This window comes from Budorcas taxicolor, chromosome 20 (genome assembly GCF_023091745.1).
Source record: "Budorcas taxicolor isolate Tak-1 chromosome 20, Takin1.1, whole genome shotgun sequence".
In the NCBI taxonomy this organism is placed as follows: Eukaryota; Metazoa; Chordata; class Mammalia; order Artiodactyla; family Bovidae; genus Budorcas; species Budorcas taxicolor.
The window spans coordinates 5649897-5677188 of NC_068929.1; the positions used below are offsets into that span (position 1 = coordinate 5649897).

At 50.5% G+C, this 27292-nt stretch overlaps 1 protein-coding gene across 1 annotated transcript in view; it reads left to right on the top strand.

The window, feature by feature from the left end:
- The window catches only part of DOCK2 (dedicator of cytokinesis 2), a 448493-nt gene extending 421371 nt beyond the window's left edge, over positions 1-27122 (top strand). The window contains exons 43-51 of the mRNA XM_052659358.1: positions 574-660; positions 5898-6074; positions 8052-8135; positions 16609-16746; positions 21178-21305; positions 23214-23385; positions 24443-24563; positions 26051-26193; positions 27036-27122. Of these exons, the coding sequence (XP_052515318.1) occupies positions 574-660; positions 5898-6074; positions 8052-8135; positions 16609-16746; positions 21178-21305; positions 23214-23385; positions 24443-24563; positions 26051-26193; positions 27036-27098 (1113 nt within the window). The 3' untranslated portion in view covers positions 27099-27122. The remainder of the gene's footprint in view (positions 1-573; positions 661-5897; positions 6075-8051; positions 8136-16608; positions 16747-21177; positions 21306-23213; positions 23386-24442; positions 24564-26050; positions 26194-27035) is intronic.
- The last annotated feature ends 170 nt before the right edge of the window (positions 27123-27292 follow it).

Here is a 27292-nt window from a genome sequence, read left to right on the forward strand (position 1 = left end):
TGACACCCGCCTTCCAGGCTCTCCTGTGGGGTTTGTCGTCTCATTTCTTGAGCCTCTCCACTCTCCGTGTAACGCAGGCCTGGCGAGAGCCCCTGTCTGCCTCAGGAGTTCACAGTCCCCAGTGTCCCTGTGCTTCCCAGGACCTGTCTGCTGTTCCCAAGGGCCAAGGCTGGCACGAGGAGCCAGCTCCAAGTCTCTCTCCGCTCTCTCCCTTCAACTGTGATTCTTCATGTTTGGAGGTGGGGGTGGGGCTCTGTCCCTTTAAGAATATGATGATTGATTGCTATACACACACCCAGAAAATGCAAGTGAATGTATTTAATTGTGCCTAAAAATTATGCCTGTTCAGAGACCCAGGTTAAAACATACTGAACCTAAATCTAGGGAAAATGTAAACTTCACATTGGGAAAGGATTCTTCAGGGTAAAATGGGGGTGTGTTTCTGGATCCTGTAATTTTTCATTCTGATTCCGGGTGGATAGGAGGCCTGGGGGCCTGGCTAGGTCCCAACTCTGCTGGTCAGGTTTCACAAGTGTGTTGCTTTCCTGCCCCTGCCTCCCTCCAATGGGACAGTCGATGTGGATCGAGAGGACCTCCTTCGTGACCGCATACAAGCTTCCCGGCATCCTGCGCTGGTTTGAGGTGGTTCACATGTCCCAGGTGAGTCTGCCGGCCTCAGGAGTCTCCTGGGACCGGGAGAGGGCAATGCCTTTGTTAAAAGCCGCTGCAGAAAGGAAAAGTGAAAAAGTGTTAGTCGCTCAGTCATGTCCAACTCTTTGCGACTTTATGGACTGTAGCCCACCAGGCTCCTCTGTCCATGGGATTCTCCAGGCAAGAATACTGGAGTGGGTAGCCATTCCGTTCTCTAGGGGATCTTCCTGACCCAGGAATTGAACCCAGGTCTCCTGCACTGCAGGCGGATTCTTTACTGTCTGGGCCACCAGGCGGGACTCCAGGAACTCCAGTGCAGGAAGGGACCTGAAGCAGCATCTAGCTTACCTGCTTTCAGATTGGTTTTTAGCATCTGATCACTTTTTTCCCTGGACAATGACAGGTACCATAGAACCCAGTAATAAACTTGATGAGCGGGGAGCTTCTGTGGCTGGTACAGGTGAAGCAGAGGGCCTGGAACTCCATGGACACATTCGGCTCCTCGTATTCTCCCCCACAGCAGTTGTTTGGGAGCCCTTTGCAAATCCCGCTATGAACTCGTTTTAGAGTTGGATGAACTAAAGCTCGGAGAAAGGAAATCAGGCAGGGCAAAGCTCTGACTACAACGCAGACGTGTGAACTCCATGTATTTGCTCCACATAGAGCATGCATTTTGCTTCATAACTCACTTCAGGGTCTCTATGTTCTCAGATAGCTAAGGATCTTGCAGCTCCCAGCATGCAAAGGGAAGACTAGGGGAACTTGAGAAGCAGGGGTGTATTCAGGATATCTTACTCACTTATTCATTCATCAAATGTTTGAGTTCCTAACACATGTCAGGCAGCTGGAGATTTTATAGTGAAGCTTACATTCTAGTGGTGAAGACACTAAAAAAGTCTGAGTAAATATATACTATGTCAGGTGGAGAAAACTACTCTGGATAAAATAAAAGAGAAAGGTAATGAATGGGGGTTATTTTAAATAGCATGGAGAGAGAAAGCCTTCTGGCTAAATGCCTTTTGAGCAAAAGCCTGGAGGAAGTGAGGGAACTATCTGTGCAAATATCCAAGAGATGTGTGCAGATATCCAAGAGAAGCACCTTCTCGCAGAGGGAGCAGCAAGTGCAAAGGCCCTGGGGCAGAACAAGCTCACGTCTGAATCAGAACAAGTGAGGAGGAGTAGCAGTGGTCTGCTAGCAGGTCATGTAGGACCTTGTAGGCACCATAAGGTCTCAGGCGTTTCCACTGGCTGAACTGGAGCTGCACGCACAGGAGGGACACGGTCTGACTGACATTTCCAGTGCTGTTTGATAAGCATTGAAACCATCCCCCTTCAGCCCTTAAGGCCCACACCCCCAGAAGCCAGGTGACCCTCCATCTCCTTTACACAGATGTGGCCCAGACCTTAGTAAAATATAATAACGATGATAACGTCAACAGACATTACTGAGCATGTACTAAGCTGTTCATAGGAGTGACCTCATTTAAACCCCTCCACAAGTGCAAAGTAGATGTTCCGTTTCACAGATGAGGAAACCCAGGTACTGAGTGAGTTAGTGGATTGTTCAAGGTTAGTAAAAGAGATGAGGTTTGAGACTTCCCTGGTCATCCAGTGGCTAAGACTCTGTGCTCCCAGTGCGGAGGGCCTGGGTTCGATGCCTGGTCAGGGAACTAGAGCCCACGTGCCTGCTGCAACTAAGAGTTCACATGCCACAACCATGACTAAAGATCCAAAGTGTTGAAACTAAGACCCAGCATGGCCAGAAATAAATAAACTGACCTTTTTTTTTTTTTAATAAAAGAGGTGAAGTTTGACTTTAACTTCTTAAATCAGGCATCTGGATAGAGTCACTCTCTCCTTCCTCAATGTGTCTGCAACCTACCCCAGAGTTAGTGCCCTGGAGAGGAAGAAACAACACATGACCTTTATTCAACGGACACAGTGGTGTGTGATAAGCTCGGACAAGTGTTCCAGGAGCTGTGTCAAGGGCTTTCTAGCATTATTCTATTTAATCCCACAAAACCCTGTGAAGTATGCTGTTATGATTAATCCCATTTTTGAGGTGAGGAATTGGAAACTTTCCACTAAGCTGTGGTCTCTACCCGTTGACTCTGGCTGTGCCCTCTCCTCTGGTGGGCTCAAAGAGGCACCTCTGTTCATCACTGTCCCCACGGGGCTGTCAGCAAACTGAGGGGATCCCTGCCTGCACTCCCTGCATGCCCCGGCCCCCTCTGCCAGGGTATCTCGCCTCCTGATGGACAACATAACTTGTCTGTATGTTTCTGTTTAATATCTATAATTTTGCATATAGTAACATTAGAATATAAGCTCCACTAGGCTGTGAGCTCCAGGAAGACAGGTTTTTGTCCATTTTGTTCCTGGCTGTATCTCTGAGTGCAAAGAATAGTCCCAGACACATAATTGGTGCTCAAGAATAGCAATTAAGTAAATTCATCAGCCCGTCACTCAATTAATATGCAGATGCCTATAATATCTGAAATGGTTACTTTACTTTATGAACTCATGATTCTGAAATTAGGAAGGAAATCGTCAACCTTGACTGATACCCCTGATAGAAGTGGTTGGGAAAGCCTCCAAAGAGTTGACCAGAGGAAATTTGTCTCTATTAACCTCCCTCAGTTGAGTTACAAAGAATTAAGGATGTTTCAGACACAACAGTGTCATGCCTGCTGAGTGAATTCCTCTCCAGACATTTGTTTTTGTGTTACAGAATTTGTATCTTGTTCTTAGTGGTTTCTTTCATGAACTGCCGTGACTATAGTACAGTTTGTGTGGAGAGTTGTTTTCTGATGGGATTCAAGTGTAAGTCTTGCTTATTGAGAGTTCTTTCCTTGTTCTTGGTCCTGAGAATATTTAATCTTTTTAAGAATTTCTGAGCTGGGGGTCAGAGGCCCAAATTCAACCTAGTTATTAAGAGGCTATATGATGTTGGATAAACACAGTGTATCTCTGGCCTTAGTTTTCATCATCTGTAAAATAGACATGAAAAAACTATGGAATTTCATGGAAATTCTCTGGCTGTCCACCCTTTCACTGCCAAGGGCCCAGGTTCAGTTCCTTTCCTCATCATGGAACTAAAATCCCACAAGACACAGTGTGGCCAAAATAAAAGATAAACCTATGGAGTTTCCGAGCTGAAAGACACTCTGAAGGTCATTTAATCCAAGAGCTACAAATCTAAATACCTTCAGAGCCCAAGAAGATACTGTAAATATGTGAAATGGTCAAACAACAGGCCGTGGGAGAAGCTGCAGCAGACTCCTTCAGGCTGAATTAATTTCTAAAAACATTAGAACTCATGTGCTGGCTGAATGACAGGCCCAGTCCCAGTTTCACCTACAGATCTCCAGTGTGCAAACCCTTCCCTAGTTTCCATCCGTTGGAATTATTTTGCATATGAGAAAGCTAAAGCCCGAAGATGGGACTTGAACTGCCCCGTGATCAGTGACGGATGTAAGTTGTAATAATAATGCTTATCTCATGCAGCTCAGAGGATTTCTAAGACAGACACTGGACCGTGGGCTGCAGCTTGTAGAACACGGGCTGCTGCCCCCACCAGGCTGAGCAGCCTTCCCCTCCAGCTCCCCTTTGCGTGTGTATGAGTGTGCGTGCACATGTGTGTGCCTGAGTGACAGCGAGTGGCAGTGACACACAGAGGCAGCCTGCTCGCAGGACCATCTTCAGAAATGTCCAGAGACAAGCAAAGTGGGCGAGGAGGCTAGGATTTCCCAGGGATTTAGGGAAATAGTTTAAAAAGATGACCCAGAACGTGGCTGTGAATGCCGGGCCTGCCCCTCTCGTAGGCTCAACAGTGACAGAAACTAGCCGATGAGCTTTGTAAAGAGCGCTGCTGTGAGTCAGGTGTCGTATTATCTGAACTACCCTTTGCTGTGTGCTCATGAGGCAGGCCCTGTAACGCCACCGTTTCAACAGACAGCAGCGCTTAGGGCCCCCTCCTCCAGGAGGGTTTCTCAGGTTTCCTGACCATTCCCTCCAGCTCCCACCCGCCCTGCCAGTGAGCCTTCCCTTCTTAGGACGGATGCTGTTCCTTGTCCTAATGTCTACAAGAGGTAATAATAACTACCATCAGCTACTTTTTGAAGCAGATATTCTTCTCATTTTACCAAAAAGTCAACTGAGGCTCGGAAAGTTTAGGAAACTTGCCCAAGGTCACACAGATAGTAAAGCTGGCTGAGATTCGCACTCTTTTTTAATTTGCTTAGTTTGGTTCAGGGGTCCCACCTGCATGCATTTTGGTCAGCAGTTTCACTGGAACAGCCACGCTCGCTGATTCTCACACTGTTTGTAGCCGGCTTCTTCCTACAGTGACAGTCTTGACTTGTTCCCACAGACAGCATCTGGCTCTGTCGCAGAGAAAGCTTGAAGACTTATTTCCTGTTTTGCCTAGATCCTATGCTCATGGGAACCACGGTTTGGCAGTTAGCGCCTAATGCCACTGTTTGCTGAGCTGTGCCCAGTCCTTCAATGGTGTCTGACTCTGAGACCCCATGGGCTGTCGCCCTCCAGGCTCCTCTGTCCGTGGAATTTCCCAGGCCAAGAATACCGGAGGGAGAAAGAATACCCTTTCCTCCTCCAGAGGATCTTCCTGACCTCAGGGTTGAACCCTTGTCTCTTGCGTCTCCTGAAGTGGCAGGCAGATTCTTTACCACTGTGCTACCTGGGAAACCCAGCGTTCTATTTATCTTGCTTTTTAAGAGGTATTGAAAGGGTGTTTAGTTTTATCTCCCAGCTAAACGAAGCCTACGTTGGAACAGTGACCCGCATAATAATGTCTCGGGACCTGATGTGGGCCCGGCCGGTGATTGTGTCATCAGCTGCTCTGGCCTCCAGCTCAGGGCTCACACGTGGTGGGTGCACATCCAGTGCTGCTTGGGTTGAGTGGGAGTGTCTCTCACCAGGTAGTAAGAGGAAAAAGCCTGCTTGGAGCACATCCAACCGCTGAAACCCCAAAGAGTGCCTGCCACTGCCTACTTCGTTTCCCCAGGGAAATCTTATTCTCACTAAGCAGAAATTCAGCTTGTCGCTTCCCCAGACAGCAGACGGCCCCCAGGGCTCAGTAATTACCACGGGAGCCTGCTACAGCCCCTTGGGGAACATTGCTTCATTTGAATTCCAACCCCAGAGGAAATCAATCCCAATAATTATACCTGTTTTTAAAGCAGCCTGCTCAGGCCCTTTCTTCTTGGTGATCTTGTTTTCAACAGAGCACAATTAGCCCTCTGGAGAATGCCATCGAAACCATGTCCACCGCCAATGAGAAGATCCTGATGATGATAAACCAGTATCAGAATGACGAGACCCTCCCCATTAACCCGCTCTCCATGCTCCTGAATGGGATCGTGGACCCTGCTGTCATGGGAGGGTTCGCCAAGTACGAGAAGGTGAGGGGTCCCCTCTCCTGGACAGGACAGGGCGGTGGCAGGAGGGTCCTGGGCAGAGAGCTGCTATCACTCATCTCATGCAGCCATCTGTCCCTCAGAAGGGCATGGCAGGTGTTCAGGCCTCAGGCGCCCCCAGAGTTCCCACAGCCTGACCCTCATCTGCTTCCCTCCCTGATGCCGCGCTCTGTGTGGTGCAGGAAGGAGCAGCGCTCATAGGCGTCCCTTATCCCGCTGGGCACATCCAGGTGCCTCTGTCAAAGAGAGACTCTGGGATGACCATGATCCAGACCAGGAAAGTCAGGACCCACCAGTCAAAGTCCGCGCCACTTGTGAAAAGTCATCTCTTCTACAGATGATGGGAGTGACCTCTACAAATGGGAAGAAGTGAAACCCAGAAACTGTGCAAATCCAGAAGGGATGGGAGATCAGCTCCAAAGAGAGAGTTAGTATCTAGATACTCCAGTCATAAGGTCCCTCTAGAAATCCGCACACGTTTCAGCCGCAGATTTCATTTTTGAGCCTCATGGTGTCCATGGTGTCCATGGCAAAAAGGGAAGGGCCATTGGTTATAGGAGTCACATTTTCCACTGGAGGAAGATAATTATTCAGTAACAGGGTGTGGGGTGGGGGTGGGGCACAGCTTTTCCCGGCACTGAGATAGAATAGAAAGTTTTCTTTGGTTTTCACCTATCAGTTCAGTTCAGTTCAGTCGCTCAGTCATGTCCGACTCTTTGCGACCCCATGAATTGCAGCACACCAGGCCTCCCTGTCCATCACCAACTCCCGGAGTTCACTCAAACTCATGTCCATTGAGTCGGTGATGCCATTCAGCCATCTCATCCTCTGTCGTCCCCTTCTCCTCCTGCCCCCAATCCCTCCCAGCATCAGAGTCTTTTTCATTGAGTCAACTCTTCACATGAGGTGGCCAAAGTATTGTAGTTTCAGCTTCAGCATCAGTCCTTCCAATGAACTCCCAGGACTGATCTCCTTTAGGATGGACTGGTTGGATCTCCTTGCAGTCCAAGGGACTCTCAAAAGTCTTCTCCAACACCACAGTTCAAAAGCATCAGTTCTTCGGCGCTTAGCTTTCTTCACAGTCCAACTCTCACATCCATACATGACCACAGGAAAAACCATAGCCTTGACTAGACGGACCTTTGTTGTCAAAGTAATGTCTCTGCTTTTGAATATGCTATCTAGGTTGGTCATAACTTTCCTTCCAAGGAGTAAGCATCTTTTAATGGGATGCGGAGGGAAAAATGGTCAACTCATTCTCAAAAATCTCATGATGAATTTCTTATTAACTTTTCTATGTCATCCATTGATGTAAGACTAAAAATATGACACAACAGTATAATTCAGGGACAGTAATTCCAGTCAGTCCTTGCAGTTACCCTTGGATATCCCGTACAGTCATCACTGGTAACCCTCTGTACATCCTTGAGGGGTGATAAGAGGAGTCTGTATATATGTGCACACACTGAGCACATGAGCCCAGAAAGAGCTGGGCTGCCAAGGCCCCGCACCGCAGGGAGGTGCACTGGAAAGACCGTCGGGGGAAATTCCTTACTGAGGGTTTCCCATGGGACAATGCGTTGAACTGCAGCAGAAGCCCCTGCAGGATTTCCTAACACATGGTTGCTCCTACCCCATCCCAACCCCAGAGGTTCTGATTCAGTCAGCCTGGGTGGAGTTTGTTCAAAGGTGATGCTACTGGTCCGGAGACCGCCCCCCACCACCTCCATCTAACAACTGTTTCCCTGGGGTTTGTTTGTGACCCTTTCCCCGTGGATACTGATCTGTACCCTGGGAATAGGCGACATGAGTCCCCGAGCTCCCTGACTGCTGCCCATCTACATAGCAGTGGCCTCACTCCTGACCCTTTCAAATGGAATCCTCTGCCAGTGCCAGAGAGATGCACTGTGGGGCTCACGCCAAAGGCGCAGGAAAGCCCCAACGTCTTGTCTGTCTCCCCAGGCCTTCTTCACTGAGGAGTACGCCCTGGAGCACCCGGAGGACCAGGACAAGCTGACACGCCTCAAGGACCTGATCGCCTGGCAGGTACTGCAGAGCTGGCCTGGGGAGCCCCGGCCCTGGCCCTCCTCTGCCCTTCCTGGCCGGCTTGCCCTCCACTGACCCCAGGCGGGTATGGCCTGGCTTTGCTTGTTCTCCTGCCCCTTGGCTTTGGACCTTTCCTCTGACTCTGTCTTCACCTGAGCAGGCACATCCCGGAAGTGGGGTGCCTCGGGGCACTGTGCAGAGGTGCTGCGCTGCTGGGTGTTGAATTCAGGAGGCGGCCTCTCCCACTGGGACCGAAATGAAATCCAGGCTCCCGCACACCTCTCACCACCACGCCCGGCACCCAGCACCCACCAATCAGATAACAGGAGACTCCAGCCCCCACCCCCATCTTCCCTCCTTCTAAGGCTGACCCAGTTTATCACAGTTAATGCTCAGATGGATACCAGGTTTCAAAAGTAATTGAGGCCTTGGTTTGGTTGGTGGGCTCAAAGGTGCTCGCCTTAGCACCTGCCCTCCACACCAGCTGCTCAGCCCCTGGCAGTGCAGCCCCGGGCCTCGGACAGACTGCTCTTCCTGCCTGCTCTCCCCTGCTGCCTGAGTGTCCTTCGCCCACCCGTCCCCTCCCTGCACCCTGTCGCCCCCGTCCCTTCCCTCCACATCTCCTCTCTGCCTCACTCTGCACCGCCCTCTGTATTTCTCTCCTGACAGCTCTTTACTCCCGGGCTCCCGTCTCTGACCCGGGCCTCTCTCTGCCGCCCCCCTCACACCTCACTCCTGGCTCTGCTTCCCTTCTGCTTCTCTCTCCACTGCCCTTCCTCCTTCTCTGCTTTTTCTCTGGCTCCCTCTCCTGGGTTTTCTCTTCCTCCATCTCTTTCCCACTCCCTGGAGAAGACAATTCACAGACCCCTCTCCAGAAGTGTTCAGAGGACCAGGCTGCTAGTCTGGGCCTGCAGCACCCCTCCCCAACACCTCCCTGCTCTCCATGGACCACCCAGCACCCAGGACCCAGGGTGAGCTCCAGAGGGCGCTCTGGGGGCGGCGAGCAGGGCCAGCCCTCCCTTCTTGCCAGTCACAGAGCAAAGAAAGGCGAGCTGTTGTGGTGGGGAGTTTTTGTGACTCCAGGGAAATCAGGAATGCGAAGCGTTGGGTGCAGCCTCTCTTCTTAAAATAAGAATTCCTAATTCAGGTCCTTCTCTGCCTCTGCCAATTTATGCAAAGTGAGGCCTTAAAAATGAACCACCAAGGGCTGTGCAGTACACTCTCCTAAGTGCATTCTGTGTGTCTGCGAGTTTCTCTCCCTTCTTGCCTTGTGAAACCCAGTCATCCCCAAGGGCCCCAGCTCTTGAGGTCACCGTGTCCTTTAATGCTCAAGTAATGATGCCCACCCTCCCCATGCCCAGCTTGGGAAGCAGGTAGCCTCGACCTTGGTTGGCTTCCTGCTTCCGTTCTTTCTGGGGCACCCCAAGAAGGGCAGAAATGTCACACGAATTTGTCTGCTTGTCGGGTGTCATTCTCAGTCCATGTTGCTGCCCGCGCCTCTCTGCTGGGTGGGCCTTATCCCCTGGGAGGGGACTCTCTGGGCCATAGCCGCTGCACCCAAAGTATGGCCTGGACTGTGGCCACACAGTGCGGCCGATACCAGGCTGTGCCTTCTAAGGACATTTTTCCGAAGAAGTGAAGTGAAGTCGCTCAGTCGTGTCCGACTCCATTAATAAAGGGATACCACAAGCAAAGAAGGGAGACTGAAGCATGAATTGGATGTTACGGCCTCTAAGAGCCCTTGGCTAGGCCTCCTCCAACAGCACCCCCTGGCGGAGAGCGCGTGCCCTCACCTTAGCACCAGCCCCACCTCCTCTGCCAGATTGCTGAGGAAGCCCAGCAAAGGGGATTGCCCTGGACCACGTCCCTCCCACTCAGAGGCCAGCATCCTAAATACTCGAAAGACGCTGCCCTGCTCAGGGTGAAGGTGGCCTTTCTAACATTACCTACAGCAGATTAGTTCTTCCTCCTTCATTTCTTTCCATTCATTCTTGCAACTTATATAATCTGCATTGAGCTCCAACTGTGTGCCAGGCTTGGACCCACTCCCCGCCTCCCCTCTTGAAGCTTAATTATAGACTGGCTCTTGGTTTGGCAAAGCCTGATTCACTTTGGATTTTCTCAAAACACAAGATCCTTGGAGTTCAAAGGGGGCTATAACTGTACCCCTGGCAACACACCAGGAGCTAGAAGTGCACAGTATATGATGGGTTCAGGATTTCATGGGTTTCAAGATTGATCGCTTAATTTTTTTCTTTGTAAAGATTTTTCTCTATATTTATCGGCATGGAAAGATGTCTATAGTGCATTCTTCTTGTAAACATGTTATGAAGCATTACATACAAAGAAGCAGACCCAACAAAACTACACAACACGTGGGTTTATCACCATGTACACCCGTGTGACCACCCCCCGATGGAGGCCCAGAATTCCTCTAGCACAGACGCCTCTCTTGTGCCTTCCTGTGGTCGCTGCCAGCTCTCCCCGAGGTCGGCTATTACCCTGCCTTTACAGTAACTATTCACTTGCTTTTTAACAATAGTTTTCAACCATCCAGGCACTCATTTCTAACCTTTTCCTGATTTTTGACCTCTGTATAAATGGGATCACACGGTACACAATCTTCTGTGTCTAACATTTTGTTTAAAGTTATGTTTTAAAATTGATTAATTTTATTATACAAGGCCATTATTTATTCATTTTTATTGATGTATATAATAATCTATGCAGCTGGACTGTATAACTATGCCAGAAAATTTTGTTTTGTTTCGTTTTTTAACTGATGGAGATTTGGGGTGATTTCAGTTTGAGGCTGTTTCAAGTAGTTCTGTTCTGAACATCTTCGTATGTATCTTTTTAGCACAAACATGCTCAATTTCTGTCAGGTATATTCCTAGCTATGGAGTTGCTTGGTTATAATATATGACAATATCAGTTCAGTTCATTTGCTCAGTCGTGACCAACTCTTTGTGACCCCATGGACTGTAGCACGCCAGGCTTCCCTGTCCGTCACCAACTCCTGGAGTTTACCCAAACTCATGTCCATTGAGCCAGTGATGCCATCCAACCATCTCATCCTCTGTCATCCACTTCTCCTCCCGCCTTCAATCTTTCCAGCATCAGGGTCTTTTCCAGTGAGTCGGTTCTTCACATCAGGTGGCCAAAGTATTGGAGCTTCAGCTTCAGCATCGGTCCTTCCAGTGAATATTCGAGACTGATCTCCTTTAGGATGGACCAGTTGGATCTCCTTGCAGTCCAAGGGACTCTCAAGAGTCTTCTCCAGCACCACAGTTGAGAAGCATCAATCCTTTAGCGCTCAGCTGGCTCTAGCAGATAATGGCACCCTTCTGGAGATTAGTCTCGCCTATTTCTGAGCGTCATAGAGATGGTATTATACAGCGTGCGTCGCTGTGTCTGTCTGGCTGCTTCTTTCTGAGCGTCATGGAGATGGTATTATACAGCGTGCGTCGCTGTGTCCGTCTGGCTGCTTTTTTTTCAGCGTAATGTCTTTGAGAGTCATCCAGGATGTTGCATGCCGGAGCAGTATTCTTTTTGTTTCCAAGTGTTCGCCATTGTGTGGCTATGGCAATGGACGAGTGACGTGCCCGTGGGTCTCGCGTTCTCCTGCTGGCGGCGGGTTGTTTCGGCATTTGCGTAATGTGGGAACAGCCATGTGAGCATTCTTGCTCGTGTCTCTTGATGACAGAAGTGATCAGTGCGCTCACTCTCTGTGCAGCAGCGGGAGTGCTGGGCTACAGGCTCATCTGTGGTTGACTGGATACTGAGAAACAGTTTCCCAAAGTCGCTGAGCCAGTTTACACTCCCACCAACAGCTTCTGTGAGCCCGGATTGCCCCACATTCTACTGACACATCACACTGTGATTCTCTGCCTTTAGTCTTTCTGGTGGTTGTGAGGGTATCTCAGTTTAATTTTCATTTGCGTTTCCTTTCACGAGCAATGGTGTTCATCACATTTCCCTGTGTTTATTGGCTAATTGAATAACCTTTCTGTGAAATGTTTGTTCAGATCTTTTACTTATTTTACTAACTGAATTGTCTTTTGTTAATAATTCAGAACAGTTTATATATATCCTGGATATGAGTCATTTGTCAAATATATGTCTTTGACACACTGTAGTCTGGCACATTGTAAATATCTTTGTTCAGTCTGCGGCTTGTCTGTTTGCTTTCTCAATGATGTATTTTTGAAGAACAGCAGTTTGTAGCTTTCATGAGGTCCGATTTATGAGATTCTCAGTGATTATCACTTTTGTGTCCACTTGAAGCCCGACTCCCCAGATCGTGATGGTACTCTGCTGCTTCTTGGGACATGCTGTGGTGTCGTGCTGTACTCTTACGTATGTGGCTGATGTTGACTGACGTAAAGTAAGGGGCCTGTTAGTCTTCTATACAGATTTCGGGCTGCTCCAGCACCATTGTTGGAAAGGCGATGATCTCCCCCGACTTTGACATAAACTGATCATATGCGTGTCAGGCTGTTTCTGGACTTCCTGTTCTATTCCTTCGGTCTATTTGTCCATGCTTGCACCGCTTCCACTCTCTTTCTAATCACTGTAGCTTTATAGTCGGTCTTGAGATCTAGTAGCGAGAGAACTTCCATTTCTTGTGCAAATTTGTCTTGCTCTTTCTCTTCCTTCATATTTCCATATAAATTTTTAAATCAGCCAATTTTTAAACACCCCAAAACACAGAGATTTTGATTAAAATATATTAAATATATAAACTAATTTGAGAATTTTTGTCTTCTTGATACTGACTCTTCTAATATAGGAACATGGGATCTCTGTCCTTTTCTTTAGTTCTTTAATTTCACTCAGCAAGTTTGGTCGTTTTCATAGTAAAAATATTTCACATTTTTATCAGACTTGTTTTTAGGGATTTGATATCTTTAACTAGCATAAAATAGTATTGCTTTTAAACTTTTTCTTTTTGTTTGTCAGTATAATTGCAGTTTTTAAACATGTTTACATTGTATCCAGTAATCCTACCAAATTCACTTAGTAAGTCAAATCGTCTGTACATTCTTTTCGCTGTTTTACAGATACAGTCATGTCATCTCTAATATAAAATGTTCTACTCTTTCTGTTCCAGGCTTGTATGGCTTAGTTATTTTTCTTGCCTCTTTGCACTGATAAGTGTAAGAAGAGAGGGAGGACATCTGTCTCCCACATCAGGGCAAGGGCCCATAGCTCACAGAGTGGGCTGTTTCATCAGGGCAAGGGCCCATAGCTCACAGAGTGGGGTGTTTCATCAGGGTAAGGGCCCATAGCTCACAGAGTGGGCTGTTTCATCAGGGCAAGGGCCCATAGTTCACAGGGTGGGGTGTTTCATCAGGGCAAGGGCCCATAGCTCACAGAGTGGGCTGTTTCATCAGGGCAAAGGCCCATAGTTCAGAGTGGGGTGTTGTAAAGATGATATCCCCCTCTGTGCTTAGTTTGCTACTTTGTCATGAGGGGATTTTTAATTTATCAAATACCTTTTATGAATCTATTGAGATACTCATTTATTTCCTTCATTATCCCACTAATTCAGTGAATTATTTTCGTTGATTTTTGAATATTAAGCCAACCTTGCATGTATGACATAAATCCCACTTGGGTATAACATATTATCATTTTTATATATTGCTAGATTCTATTTGAAAATATGTTCTTCAGGATTTTTGTATCTATGCTCAAAAGAGATATTAACCTATAATTTTCATTTCTTATAATATTCTTATTCAGTTTTTATAACAGTTATCCTGGTCTCAAGAAGTAACTTGAAAATTATTCCACATGTAAAATCCTTTCTGAAGAGTTTCTATAAAGTTGGCATTTATTTATCCCCTAAATGTTTGCTAGAATTTGTCTGCGAAGCCACACAGGCCAAGAATGTTTTAAAGTACGTATTTAATTTAATGCTTCTCAGATTTCCTGTTTATTTTGTGTCCTTTTTGGAAAGTGGTATTTTTCTAACAATTCGCCCATTTTATCCAAATATTACATGTATTAACATAAACTTTTGTATAATATCCTCTTATGACTTTTCATGATGCTTGTACTTCCTGTGGTGACACTCCTTTTTGAAGCTCTGATGCTGGTTATTGGCACCTGCTGGTGGCTGTCTGATTGGCCCTATAAGGGGTTGATCAGTTTAAAGAACCCACCTTTGGATTTGCCAATCCCCTGCACTGCCAGCTTGTTTTCTTTTTCATTCATGTTCTCTCTTACTTTTATTATTTCCTTCCTTTTGCCCTTTGTGGGTTTAATTTGCTGCTCTTCTACTACTATGTTGGGATGGATGCTTAGCTAATTGATTTTCTATCTTTTCTAAAATGTATTAATAAAATTAAAACTGTTCGTTTGTCTCCACTTACTACACCGTCTCAGTGGTTTTCATGCAGTATTTCCATTATCATTCCTTTCTTTTTAAATAAAGTCTTTTTCTTGTTTAATGGATAGAAAACCTTTTCTTAATTCGTACATTAATTACTTTTTAAATAACGTTTCTTAGGCTCTCTTCTCTCTGTCTCCTCCAGGTTAATCCATTCATGCTTCCTTTCCTCCCCTCTCCCCCACCTCTTTCCTTCCTCTTCAGTGTTTGCTTGCTCTCCTGTCTTTTGCTTCCGATCACTGTCTTTCACACTGGAGAGTTTCCTTCAATACCTGGTGATCCTTGGCAATCTGTTCCTAGTTAAGGGTGGGGGCACTCCAAGCTGAATGATTATCTCTGCGCATGAGAGAAGGCCTTGTCACCTGGATGGCATTACATACGGCAACTGAGTAATCCACACACGTCTGGCTATTCACTTTCTCCAGGACAGATGCTTTGAGCTATTGCCTGCAAAGGAACTCCTGGATTCTGTGCTGCTGGCAATTTGGAGCCAGAAAAATGAAGGTCTCACCTTGATCAGTATGCAGACTTTTCCTCAACCCCCTGTTTGCTGTCTGGCTCCTCATCCTGGCCCTCTTATGCCTGGTACCCCTTAGCTCGATGCTCTTTGTTCTCATCATTCGAGAGGATAAGCTCCTGCTTCTTGAGGAAATGAGAAAATATGACATGCTACCAGATGAAACTGCAGGGACCTGGCCATCCAGCTGCTCCTGTCACAGAATTTCAGTCCATCCCTGTTTTCAGCCTCTCAGCTCACTCTAGCTTTTCTGAGCTACCAGGGCCCTCTAACCCCTGCACCCTTCCTGGCTTCCCAGAGCAGACTGTCCTCTTATCACACCTCCCGCTCTGTCCTGGAAGGTCAGTTACCACCCTCCATCCACCTTCCACCTGACGTGTTCTGGGCCAGGTTCATAGGTGTCTCCTGGCCTCACTGAATTTCAGTCTCTCCTTCACTTTGCCATTTGGGAGAGTACTCCAAGAGAAGGAGGCAGAAACGTCTTGGGGTCACCATCATCAAAACATTTTTTTTCTCCAAAGTGATCTGTATTGTCCTCCTTGCAGCCCTCATTATGCTTCCCTGAGATCATACTTCTAAGTTTTCCATCTGTTCTCAGCTCACAGCAGCCACTGTGGCTTGGCTTCTGTCCTTGTGTCTACCATTCACGCAGTATGGACTGACCTCCTCTGCTGGTAAATAAGGGCTTGACTGCCTCACATGACTCATCTCTTCCCCCTTCATCTTCCTGGAGCTCATGCATCACTTTAAAAATATTCCCTTCCCTGGTGGCTCAGACAGTCAAGAATCTGCCCTCAATGCAGGAGACCCAGGTTCGATCCCTGGGTCAGGAAGATCCCCTGGAGGAGACCTGGGTTCGATCCCTGGGTCAGGAAGATCCCCTGGAGAACGGAATGACAACCCACTCCAATATTACTGCCTGGAGGATTCCATGGGCAGAGGAGCCTGGTGGGCTATAGTCCATAGGGTCGCAAAGAGTTGGACATGATTGAGTGACTAACTTTCACTTTAAAAGTCCCCTGTTGGCTCGTTAGCTCCATGATATGAACACTCGGCTATCTTTCTTTGGTCTTATCCCTGGATACATGTTGTAAGACTAGGTTGTGCCCACGCCTTTTCTGCTCAGCCCTTCCCTTCTCCTACCTCCCAGTCTCTGAACAGTCACACTCTCCTATTTGCATCTCCAAGGATTTCTTGGACAAGGGTTTAAGTCAAAGCAACAGAGACCCCACTCCTCTGGTCTCACGCTCTGCCCCTCAGTAGATCCCACCAGATGCAGACTTTCCCTAACATGCAGCCTCTAACAGGAGGGAGCAGGAGGAGAGGGTGCAACCCTTCCATGAGGCAAGACCGCCAGAGGTCTTTCTCCTAGAAATCTTATTTTCAGAGCAAACCTCAAGGATGCAATTGTCCCATTTCCCAGGGTTGGTGACCCCAGCTAAAGGTTGTTGAGACCCTAAAGCCCTCAGCAATTTCTCAGCAGGTGGACTTGACTTCTGCCTGCTCCGTGAAGCCAGGTGGCCAACCTCTGGCTCATCGTTTACCACTTTTCTCCCCAGATCCCCTTCCTGGGAGCTGGCATTAAGATCCACGAGAGAAGGGTGTCAGAAAATCTGCGGCCTTTCCACGACCGGATGGAGGAATGTTTCAAGAACCTGAAAGTGAAGGTGGAGAAGGAATATGGTGTCAGAGAGATGGTACGACTGGTCCCCAAGGCCAGGGAGGGTGAAATGGGTGGGGTGGGGCAGGGAGGACGAAGAGACCAGAGCAAAGGAGCCCGCCCTTGAGAGGGACCTGAGAACCAGCAGTGCCAGAGCCAATCCAGGGACCCTTCTGGGAAACTTGGTCCCTTAACAGTCATTGCAGATAAATGCCAGTTATAAATTGAGTCCTGAGCAAATCAAGAGATCGTGCTAATAATAAAAGCAACATTGATGAAGCACCAACTTACTATATGCTGGTCTGATGTAAGCACTTAGATCATTTAGGCTTCACAACAAGCTTGGAAGTGGTTTTTAATGCCTCATGTCTATTCTAGAGATTCCAAGGCTTCCAAGATTCCAAGTCACTTCCAAGGTTAAGTGACTTGCTAGAGGCTATATAACAAATGGGGCTTCCCAGGTGGCTGAGTGGTAAAGAATCCACCTGCCAAGCGGGAGATGCGAGTTCCATCCCTGGGTCAGGATATCCTCTGGAGAAAGAAATGACAGCCCACTTCAGTGTTCTTGCCTGAGAAATACCACCGACAGAAGAGCCTGGTGGGCTACAGTCCACGGGGTTGCAAAGGGTCGGACAGGACTTAGTGACTAAACGACGACATATAACAAGTCAGTGAGGCTCCAAATTTGCACCTGGCTCTGATGGCCTCCAAAGCCAGCACTTTTGGCCACTAACAAGCTCTGAGTCCTCGAGAGGCCATGGGCCTGGTGCTCACGGAACCTCTTCTTTTATCCTCTTCTCCAAAAAGTATCATCATAAAATGTCAAGGCTGTGTAGTCTCTCAGAGGCCATCTGGTCCAACCCTCTGATTTTACACATGGGGGAACTAAGGCCCAGAGACAGGAAGTGAGGTACTGGGAAGCACACCGGGAACTTGGGTCTTCAGGCCGGCGGATTTTCCATGAGACAAGCTGGCTTTTCCAACACTGTCTGCGTGACACCCAGCGCAGTTCTGATGGCAGCCACCCAGACTTAGGCCACGTTGCATAGGTTACAGGCAGAGTCCCCCACAAGACCCTCACCAAGACACCAGGCTTCCCTGCACCTCTGACAAGCTGGTTATAGGTTTGGAGACTCTCACCACCCCTTCAGTTCTGATCATTTCACAGAGCTCAAGAAGTAGCCCTCCCTCCATATCCATGGGTTCTCTTTGCAGATTTAACCAAGGGAGGATCAAAAATATTTGGGGAAAAGAATCCAGAAAGTTCCAAAAAGCAAAAACTTGAATCTGCTGTGCTGACAACTATTAACCTCATGTTTACATTATAGTTACAACTACTTATATAGCATTTACACTGTATTGGGTATTATGAGTAATCTATCGATGACTTAAATTATACCAAAGAATATACATAGGTTATCAATAACCTCAGATGTGCAGATGACACCACTCTAATGGCCAAAAAGTAAAGAGGAACTAAAGAGCCTCTTGATAAAGCTGAAAGAAGAGAGTGAAAAAGCTGGCTTAAAACTCGACATTCAAAAAATTAAGATTGTAGCATCCTGTCCCATCACTTCATGGCAAATTGATGGAGAAACAATGGAAACAGTGACAGATGTTATTTTCTTGGGCTCCAAAATCACTGCAGAGGGTGATTGCAGTCATGAAATTAAAAGACATTTGCTCCTTGGAAGAAAAGTTATGACCAACCTAGACAGCATATTAAAAAGCAGAGACATCACTTTGCCAACAAAGGTCCATCTAGTTAAAGCTCTGGTTTTTCCAGTAGTCATGTACAGATATAAGAATTGGACCAAAAAGAAGGCTGAGCACCAAAAATTGATGCTTTCAAACTGTGGTGTTGGATAAGACTCTTGAGAGTCCCTTGGACTGCAAGGAGATCAAACCAGTCAATCCTAAAGGAAATCAACCCTGAATATTCATTGGAAGGACTGTTACTGAAGCTGAAACTCCAATACGTTGGCCACTGGATGTGAAGAGCCAACTCATTGGAAAAGACCCTAATTCTGGAAAAGATTGAGGACAGGAGGAAAAGGGGATGACAGAGGATGAGATGGTTGGATGACATCAACAACTCAATGGACATGAGTGTGAGCAAGCTCCGGGAGATGGTGAAGGACAGGGAAGACAGGTGTGCTGCGGTTCAGCGGTCACAGAGAGTCAGATGTGACGGCGGCTAAACAGCAGCAACAGTGCGTAAGCTGGGCTTCCCAAGTGGTGTGAGTGGAAAAGAACCCACCTGTCAATGCGGGAGACACAGGAGATGCCAGTTCGATCCCTGGGTTGGGAAGATCCCTCTTGTGGCTCAGCTGGTAAAGAATCCGCCTGCAATGCAGGAGACCTGGGTTCGATTCCTGGGTTGGGAAGATCCCCTGGAGAGGGAAAGGCTACTCACTCCAGTATTCTGGTCTGGAGAATTCCATGGACATCCATGGGGTTGCAAAGAGTTGGACATGACTGAGCAACTTTCACTTCCACTTGGAGAAGGACATGGCAGTCCACTTCAGTATTCTTTCCTGGAGAATCCCATGGGCAAAGGAGCCTGGTCGGCTACAGTCCATAGGGTTGCAAAGAGTCAGACACAACTGAAGTGACTTGTGATGCACCCATGCATGCATAGGTTACGTGCAAACACTATGCCATTTTATATAAGGGACTTGAACATCCCTGGATTTTGGTGTCCTAAGGAGTCAGGGATATTGAAGGATGGCTGTACTTAGGATTACAGTTTTTATTTATAAAGGAAACAGGTCAGGACCAGCCAAATGAAGAGAGGCATAGGATAAGGTCTGGGAGGGTCCCCAATGTATAATTTCTGTGTCCTCAGGATTCAGTTCAGTTGCTCAGTTTTGTCTGACTCTGCAACCCTATGGAGTACAGCACTCCAGGCCTCCCTGTCCATCGTCAACTCCTGGAGTTTACTCAAACTCATGTCCATTGACTCGGTGATGCCATCCAACCATTTCATCCTCCGTCATCCCCTTCTCCTTCTGCCTTAAATCTTTCCCAGCATCAGGGTCTTTTCAAATGAGTCAGTTCTTCACATCAGGTGGCCAAAGTATTGGAGTTTCAGCTTCAGCATCAGTCCTTCCAGTGAACACTCAAGACTGATCTCCTTTCGGATGGACTGGTTGGATCTTCTTGCAGTCCAAGGGACTCTCAAGAGTCTTCTCCACACCACAGTTCAAAAGCATCAATTCTTTGGCGCTCAGCTTTCTTTATAGTCCAGCTCTCACATCCATACGTGACTACTGGAAAAAACAAAGCTTTGACTAGACAGACCTTTGCTGGCAAAGTAATGTCTCTGCTTTTTAACATGCTGTCTAGGTTGGTCATAGCTTTTCTTCCAAGGAGCAAGCGTCTTTTAATTTCATGGCTGAAATCACCATCTGCAGTGATTTTGGAGCCCCCCAAAATAAAGTCTCTCACTGTTTCCATTGTTTCTCCATCTATTTGCCATGAAGTGATGGGACTGGATGCCATGATCTTCGTTTTCTGAATGTTGAGCTTTAAGCCAACTTTTTCACTCTCCTCTTTCACTTTCATCAAGAGGCTCTTTAGTTCTTCCTCTCTTTCTGCCATAAGGGTGGTGTCCTCTGCATATCTGAGGTTATTGATATTTCTCCCGGCAATCTTGATTCCAGCTTATGCTTCATCCAGCCCGGCATTTCTCATGATGTACTCTGCATATAAGTTAAATAAGCAAGGTGACAATATACAGCCTTGATGAACTCCTTTCCCGATTTGGAACCAGTCTGTTCCATGTCCAGTTCTAACTGTTGCTTCCTGGCCTGCATACAGGTTTCTCAGGAGGCAGGTCAGGTGGTCTGATAGTCCCATCTCTTTCAGAATTTTCCACAGTTTGTGGTGATCCACACAGTCAAGGGCTTTGGCACAGTCAATATTTATCCTACTGGGACATCCATGTATGATTACTAGCCAGGAAAGCTCACCTTAGCCTAAGTGTCTGGAGTTTTTATTGGGGCTTCAATACATAGGCATGATTGAATGAATCCTGGGCCATGTAACTGAAATCCATCTCCAGTTCCCCTTCTCTCCCTGGATGCTGAGCTGACATTATCTGGCTTGGAGAACCAGCCCTGTAATCACAAGGTTGGTCTATCTGGCCAGCCCCCATCCTGGGTCTCCCCATCAGTGGAAAAGGGGTGGAAAACAAAGACATTCGTGTCAGAGGGGAAATTGTAACGATTTAGACATCACCTCTCAAGAACCAGGAGTAAAGGCCTAACAAACTCTTTATTGAACAACCACCCAAAGGCTCAACCAGCCAGAAAGTTTCTGTCCTCATGGGCAGCTCTGCCTCACGGCTCCACACGCCCAGGTGGAGGAGAAAGGCAGCAGGACTGTGGAGGGCCCGGTGCCCCAGGGCCCCGCCCCGACATCAGGCCTGCCTGCTAACCCCTGCTCCCTGCCCCTGCCCCCACAGCCCGACTTCGAGGACAGGCGCGTGGGTCGGCCACGGTCCATGCTGCGCTCCTACAGGCAGATGTCCATCATCTCCATGGCTTCCCTGAGCTCCGACTGCAGCACACCCAGCAAGGCCGCCTCCGAGAGGTCAGTGCCTGCCCCAGGCCCTGCGCCCTGCCCCAGGCGGGCCCCTGCACCCCTGCCCCAGGCGGCTGCCTGCACCCTGCCCCAGGCGGCCCCCTGCAACCCTGCCCCAGGCAGCCCCCTGTGCCCCTGCTCCAGGCAGCCCCCTGCGCCCCTGCCCCAGCCCTGCCCCCTGCGCCCCTGCCCCAGGCGGCCCCCTGCACCCCTGCCCCAGGCGGGCCCCTGCACCCCTGCCCCAGGCGGGCCCCTGCACCCCTGCCCCAGCCCCGCTCCCTGCACCCCTTCCCCCCTGCCCCAGGCAGCCCCCTGCACCCCTGCCCCAGCCCCGCCCCCTGCACCCCTGTCCCCCTGCCCCAGGCAGCCCCCTGCACCCCTGCCCCAGCCCCGCCCCCAGCACAGCCTCTCTGCCTTTTCTGCCCCAGGGCTTTCTTCTCTACCTTCCTGCCCTTCTCTGGAAAGCCTTTCCTCACCTGGGGCCTCTACAGAACTCTCGCAGCCACGCTGTAGGGCTCAGTGCCTTTGCTCCGGGGTCAGCTGAGACCCAGAGAGGAATGTGGCTTTTCCTGAGGGCCCCGCAGAACTTGCCACAGCGCGTGACAGTCTCCATCAGCCAGCCTGCGCTCCGCATCTGCTTCCCTCTGCAGGGGCTTTGTCCCTCCCAACTCCCCCCGCCCCAGCTCCTCCTCCTGTACCTGCCTCCCCCCACCCCCTCTTCCTCCTGTACCTGCCTGCCCCCCCACCCCCCTCCTCCTCCTGTACCTTCCTCCCCACCCCCCACCCCCCTCCTCCTCCTGTACCCGCCTCCTCCCCCCCACCCCCCACTCCTCCTCCTGTACTTGCCTCCCCCCACCCCCTCTTCCTCCTGTACCTGCCTGCCCCCCCACCCCCCTCCTCCTCCTGTACCTTCCTCCCCACCCCCCACCCCCCTCCTCCTCCTGTACCCGCCTCCCCCCCACCCCCGCTCCTCCTCCTGTACCTGCCTCCCCCCTCCCCAAGCTGCTCCTCCTCCTGTACCCACCTCCCCCCCCCCGCTCCTCCTCCTGTACCTGCCTCCCCCCTCCCCAAGCTGCTCCTCCTCCTGTACCTGCCTCCCCCCTCCCCACCCCGCTCCTCCTCCTGTACCTGCCCCCCCCCCACCCCGCTCCTCCTCCTATATCTGCCTGCACCTCTGTGCGTGTCTCCCTGCTCAGCCACTCAGAGCACACCTCAGCTACTGCACTGACAAGATCCTGTGATGGCACTCCCTGGGAGGATGTGCTAAGGGCTCCTGGGCCTCATCTCTTGGCTATTCTGCAACGTTGCTGCAAACACCCCCATTTAGTAAAGGGCAGTCATGCCTCAGAGAGGTTGAGTGATTTGCCCAAAGTCATTCAGCTCAAAAGAGGCATAGACTGGAATCCAGGTCCATATTTTTAAACAGTTTTATCTTCCCGTCACCAGTCTTATGGCTCACTGGCAATGGCACCCCACTCCAGTACTCTTGCCTGGAAAATCCCATGGGTGGAGGAGCCTGGTAGGCTGCAGTCCATGGGGTCGCTAAGAGTCGGACACGACTGAGCGACTTCACTTTCACTTTTCACTTTCATGCACTGGAGAAGGAAATGGCAATCCACTCCAGTGTTCTTGCCTGGAGAGTCCCAGGGGTGGGGGAGCGTGGTGGGCTGCTGTCTCTGGGGTCGCACAGAGTCGGACACGACTGAAGCGACTTAGCAGCAGCAGCAGCAGCAGCCTTCCATTTTATTTTACACTGTATTTTGAGTGTTTGCAAATTAAGCAGCTCCCTAGACTCTGCCAGGTGAGCTGATCTCCCCCTTGGCCCTGTAATGACAGGTCAGTCAGCCTGGGTCCCTGCAAGACAGTTCCACTAAAGTTCTAACTGCAGCCTCTACTGCTGCCCCTCTTGCCACTCAGCTTCGACCTGGAAATAGCACCTCCCAAGACTCCAAAAGTGGAGCAGGAGGAACCCATCTCCCCAGGGAGCACTCTGCCTGAGGTCAAGCTGCGGCGGTCCAAGAAGAGAGCCAAGAGGAGCAGCGTGGTGTTCGCAGACGAGAAGCCACCAGCAGAGTCGGACCTGAAGCGGGTGAGTGGCCAGGGCAGGATCCTCTCTGATGCCACAGGCAGATCTCCACTGCATGTCTGGCACAGTGCTGGGGGCTCTGAGACGTGGCTTGCGCAAGCCTCGCGGTTGGGTGGGGTTACAAAGGAGGCACCTGAGGGGCAGGGAGGTGAAGTGCTGGTTGGCGCCCCGGCAGCCTGGGTGTGACAGAGTGGAATTTGACCCGGGCTGTCACTGTGTCCTTTCCACCATCACACAGGACTCTGCAAGGCTGGGGAGTAGCCTCCTGGCCCACCACTGTGTGGGAGAGCCACCCTCCCAGGCTGGCCCAGGCATTTCTATCTCTCAGCCCTCTGCACCCAACCACAGGGCCAGTCTAACCAGTGATGTCTGTCCTAAGCTCCTCCCGTGGACCCAGAGCCCAGCTGAGCATGCAGAGCTGAAATTCTCACTGCCCTGACTTGGAGAGTTTTTGTCTTATAAACTAATAACTATTTAATGTGAGACTCAGGGCCAGACAGCCCTGGGTTCAACGCCAACTTTCCCCCAAAGAGAGGTTTGTTGAAAGCATTCTGGGAGCCTGGAATAGGAAGAGGGATTTAGCATCCTGTTAGGGAGGGCTGCCAGACGAAAGGGCAAGGGACCAGCTGAGATCCCTTCCAGTAACGAAAGAATCCTCCGCAAACTTCCCAGTAGGCCTCAGAGACTATTCTTGCCAGAGGGAGAAGGCTGGAAGTAAGATAGCGTTTCACGATTCCAGGGGGTGTCATTCACACAAGAGTCTAGGTGAATGCCACCGCCACAGCTGTATCGTATGCACAGTACGTAACTGTGTACACCGCCGCAGCTGTATAGTATGCAACGTATGGCATAGATTGACATAGTGTGATGCAAAGTGGAACAGAGCGACTTCGGGCTGAGTCTGTAGAAGCCATGCCAGTCCCTGAACACTGATTTTTCAGACCCCAGAGCTGCCTCATGCTTAACCTCTGTGGTGTGTGTGTGTGTGTGTGTGTGTGTGTGTGTGTGTGTGTGTGTGTTTGTGTGCGTGTGTGCGTGTGTGTGTGATGTATTCATCCAGCTCTCCAGAAAGCACGAGTTCATGAGTGACACCAACCTTTCGGAGCATGTGGCCGTTGCCCCCAGGGCGTCCATCCTCTCTCAGATGAGCTTTGCCAGTCAGTCCATGCCTACCATCCCAGGTATGTGCCTCCACCGCCAGCACGGGGGTATAGAGGTGCCAGGGGTGAGGATGGGTGGGAGCCGCAACTACAGAGCAAAGAGAGCTAAGCACTCCGGAGGAAGCGGCCCTGCTCATGGTACGCCGGTGGGTGAAGCCATCCCAACAGGCTCTGCCCAGGGCTGGGGGCAGCGGGGAGAGGCCTGCCATCGCTCTGGACCTCAGGATTCAGTGAGACTCCAGATGTCACACCAGGTGGGCCTGGGTTCTCAGATAGCCAGGCCCTTCCAGGGACCGGAAGTCTGCCCCTGGTTAGTCTCTCAGTCCAGCGTTTCCTTCTGGGGCCTCGAAGACTATTTCCAGAACTTACAAAAATTGCCGTCACGCCTCACAGCTGCAGAGTGTTCACTGCACAGGTGCTTGTCCCCATCACTCATGCACTGTCTGGTGAGGACATGAGCAGCATATAGAAGGCCTTTGCTGACTCACAGATGGGGACCCGGGGCCCTAACTGGGACGCGGCCGAGAGCACTCTATCTGGCACCTGGCGAGTCTCAAGTGTCAGCCGCTCTGTGCCAGGCTCAGTGCCGAATGCTCCTCCTTTGCTGTTTCATTTCAGCTAAGGGTCCCCAAGCCCCAAGCAGTCTGCAGCCTGTTGCAAACAGGCTGCAAGCGGGAGGTTAGCGGCAGGCAAGCGAGCACAGCTTCATCTGCCACCTCTCATCGCTCGTGTTACTACCTGAACAATTCCCCCCCGAACACTCCATGCAAAAAGTGTCTCCCATGAAACTGGTGTCTGGTGCCAAAAAGGTTGGGAGCACTGCTTTAAGCCTCCTCTCAAACCTGTGACAGAGACTGTGTGATCAGCCCCAGCCCACCATATGGATGAAGACACTGAGGCTTGGAGAATGCCAGCTCCTGCGTAGTGGCGGCCCAGGAAGGGTGCCCCCACCGGTGCCCAGCGCCTGGGCAGCACGCCCCCCGCAGTCGTTTCACTCTCGCCCCCTCAGCAGGCCTACAACTCCCTTGAGCTCTGTGCTCTTACCCCCACGTTCCCAAGGCCAAAGCCCAGGATCAGAACAGCCTCTGTGACTCCAAGCTGAGGAGCCTTAACCACCGGATGACACCTTGATCGGAGAGGCCCTCCCCCCAGGGAATTCTGCGATCTCGGTGTCGGAAGACAGGCGTGTGCCCATATTGTCTCCCTGACGTGGGCAAAAGGCCCTGCTCATGAAGCAGTGAGGGCCCCGGTGGCCACCCCCTCCTCCCAGCCCTGGGCCCCTGTTTCCAGCCCAGAAGCCCTTGGATGAGGCCTTGATGGAACCAGGATGCAGGCCCTTGTCTGCGGGGTCAGGCAGGGCTCACGCTGTGGACGGACGACCTCCGCGGCCCCCGCCTGCCCCGCGGCCGGCTCCCCTGGGACCCTGTCTCTGCCCCCCCTTGGCTGCCATCCACCCCGGTGGCGCTCCCTGCGCCCACCCCTCACGGCGGCTCTTGGCTCCCCTGCAGCCCTCACGCTGTCGGTGGTCAGCGTGCCTGGGACAGACGAGGCCAACGCATCCCCCCGCCTCAGCCAGACCTTCCTCCCGCTGTCAGACGGCGACAAGAAGACGCTCAAGAGGAAGAAAGTGAACCAGTTCTTCAAGACAATGGTGAGCCCCGGACTGTGAGAGGAAGGCGGGGTGCGGGAGGAGGAAGGCAAGAGGGCTACGCGGACAGAGAAGACGGGGCCCTGCGTGGGGCGCCTGTGCGTGTGCTACACCCGGGGGCCCCTCCAGGGAGGGGCAGGGACCCCACGGTGGGGACAGAGACCAGAAAGGCCCAGAGTGCAGTTCTTCTTGTGGGCTCCAGGGGGCGCCCCTGTGCGGGGTAGGCCCCGCGGGGCCGCAGGAATGTGTTCAGAGGCGGTGCTGGGCTCCTGGGAACTCAGGACGGCAGCCATCTGTCCTGGGCAGCTAAGAGTGCTTTTTCGTTCTTTTGGAAGAACTTTCCTATTCAACTTACATTGCAGAATCCTACTATTTAAAAGTTAGTTTCCAAACCCTGATTTTTCAAGTCCCGTCTCCCATTGTTGCGTGTCAGTCTGCTCCAGATGCAGGAAGGCACCCCGGCAGTTTGATCCTCAGGATCCATTAAAGCCAGACTCCGTGGCTGTAATAATTGCACGTCCCCTGTGAGTGTGCATTGAGCAGGCCCCAGGCTAGGCCCTTTCCAAACATGATCCATTTGACCTTCCTCTGTCCCTTTGAGGGTCTCATCAGGCTCACGAAGTTGGGGAAGCAACCCGCCCAAGTTCACGTGGTCCCAGAACCAGCAAAGCATGTGCTCTCACCACTGCAGGGCCCAGCCTTTCTGTCACGTCAGCCAAGGTCACAGCCGCTCAGGCCCAATGGGCTCTGGCAGGGGTCCTTCTGAGGGAGACGGGGAGCCCTGCTTTGGGGCTCATGGGAACCCTGTCTCAGGCTGAGTCTGTTTATCCTCTTCTCCCATGCAGCTGGCTGGCAAACCTACAGAAGAAGGCAAGCCGACCTCCGACCCCGTGTCCACTGACCTGTGAGATGCTGCTGACCACGGCTGTGCCTGGGGAGACAGGGATGGGGGTCTCTAGAATCAGAGACCGGCGGTGGGACATTGATACCTCAAAGAGTGGGGAGCCCGTCCATCAGTGGCCTGCACTCAGAGAGTGGGCTGCTCCAGGCCCCACTGTCAGTGGTGACAGATGCGGCATCACCAGGGCCATGCGCCCAGGTG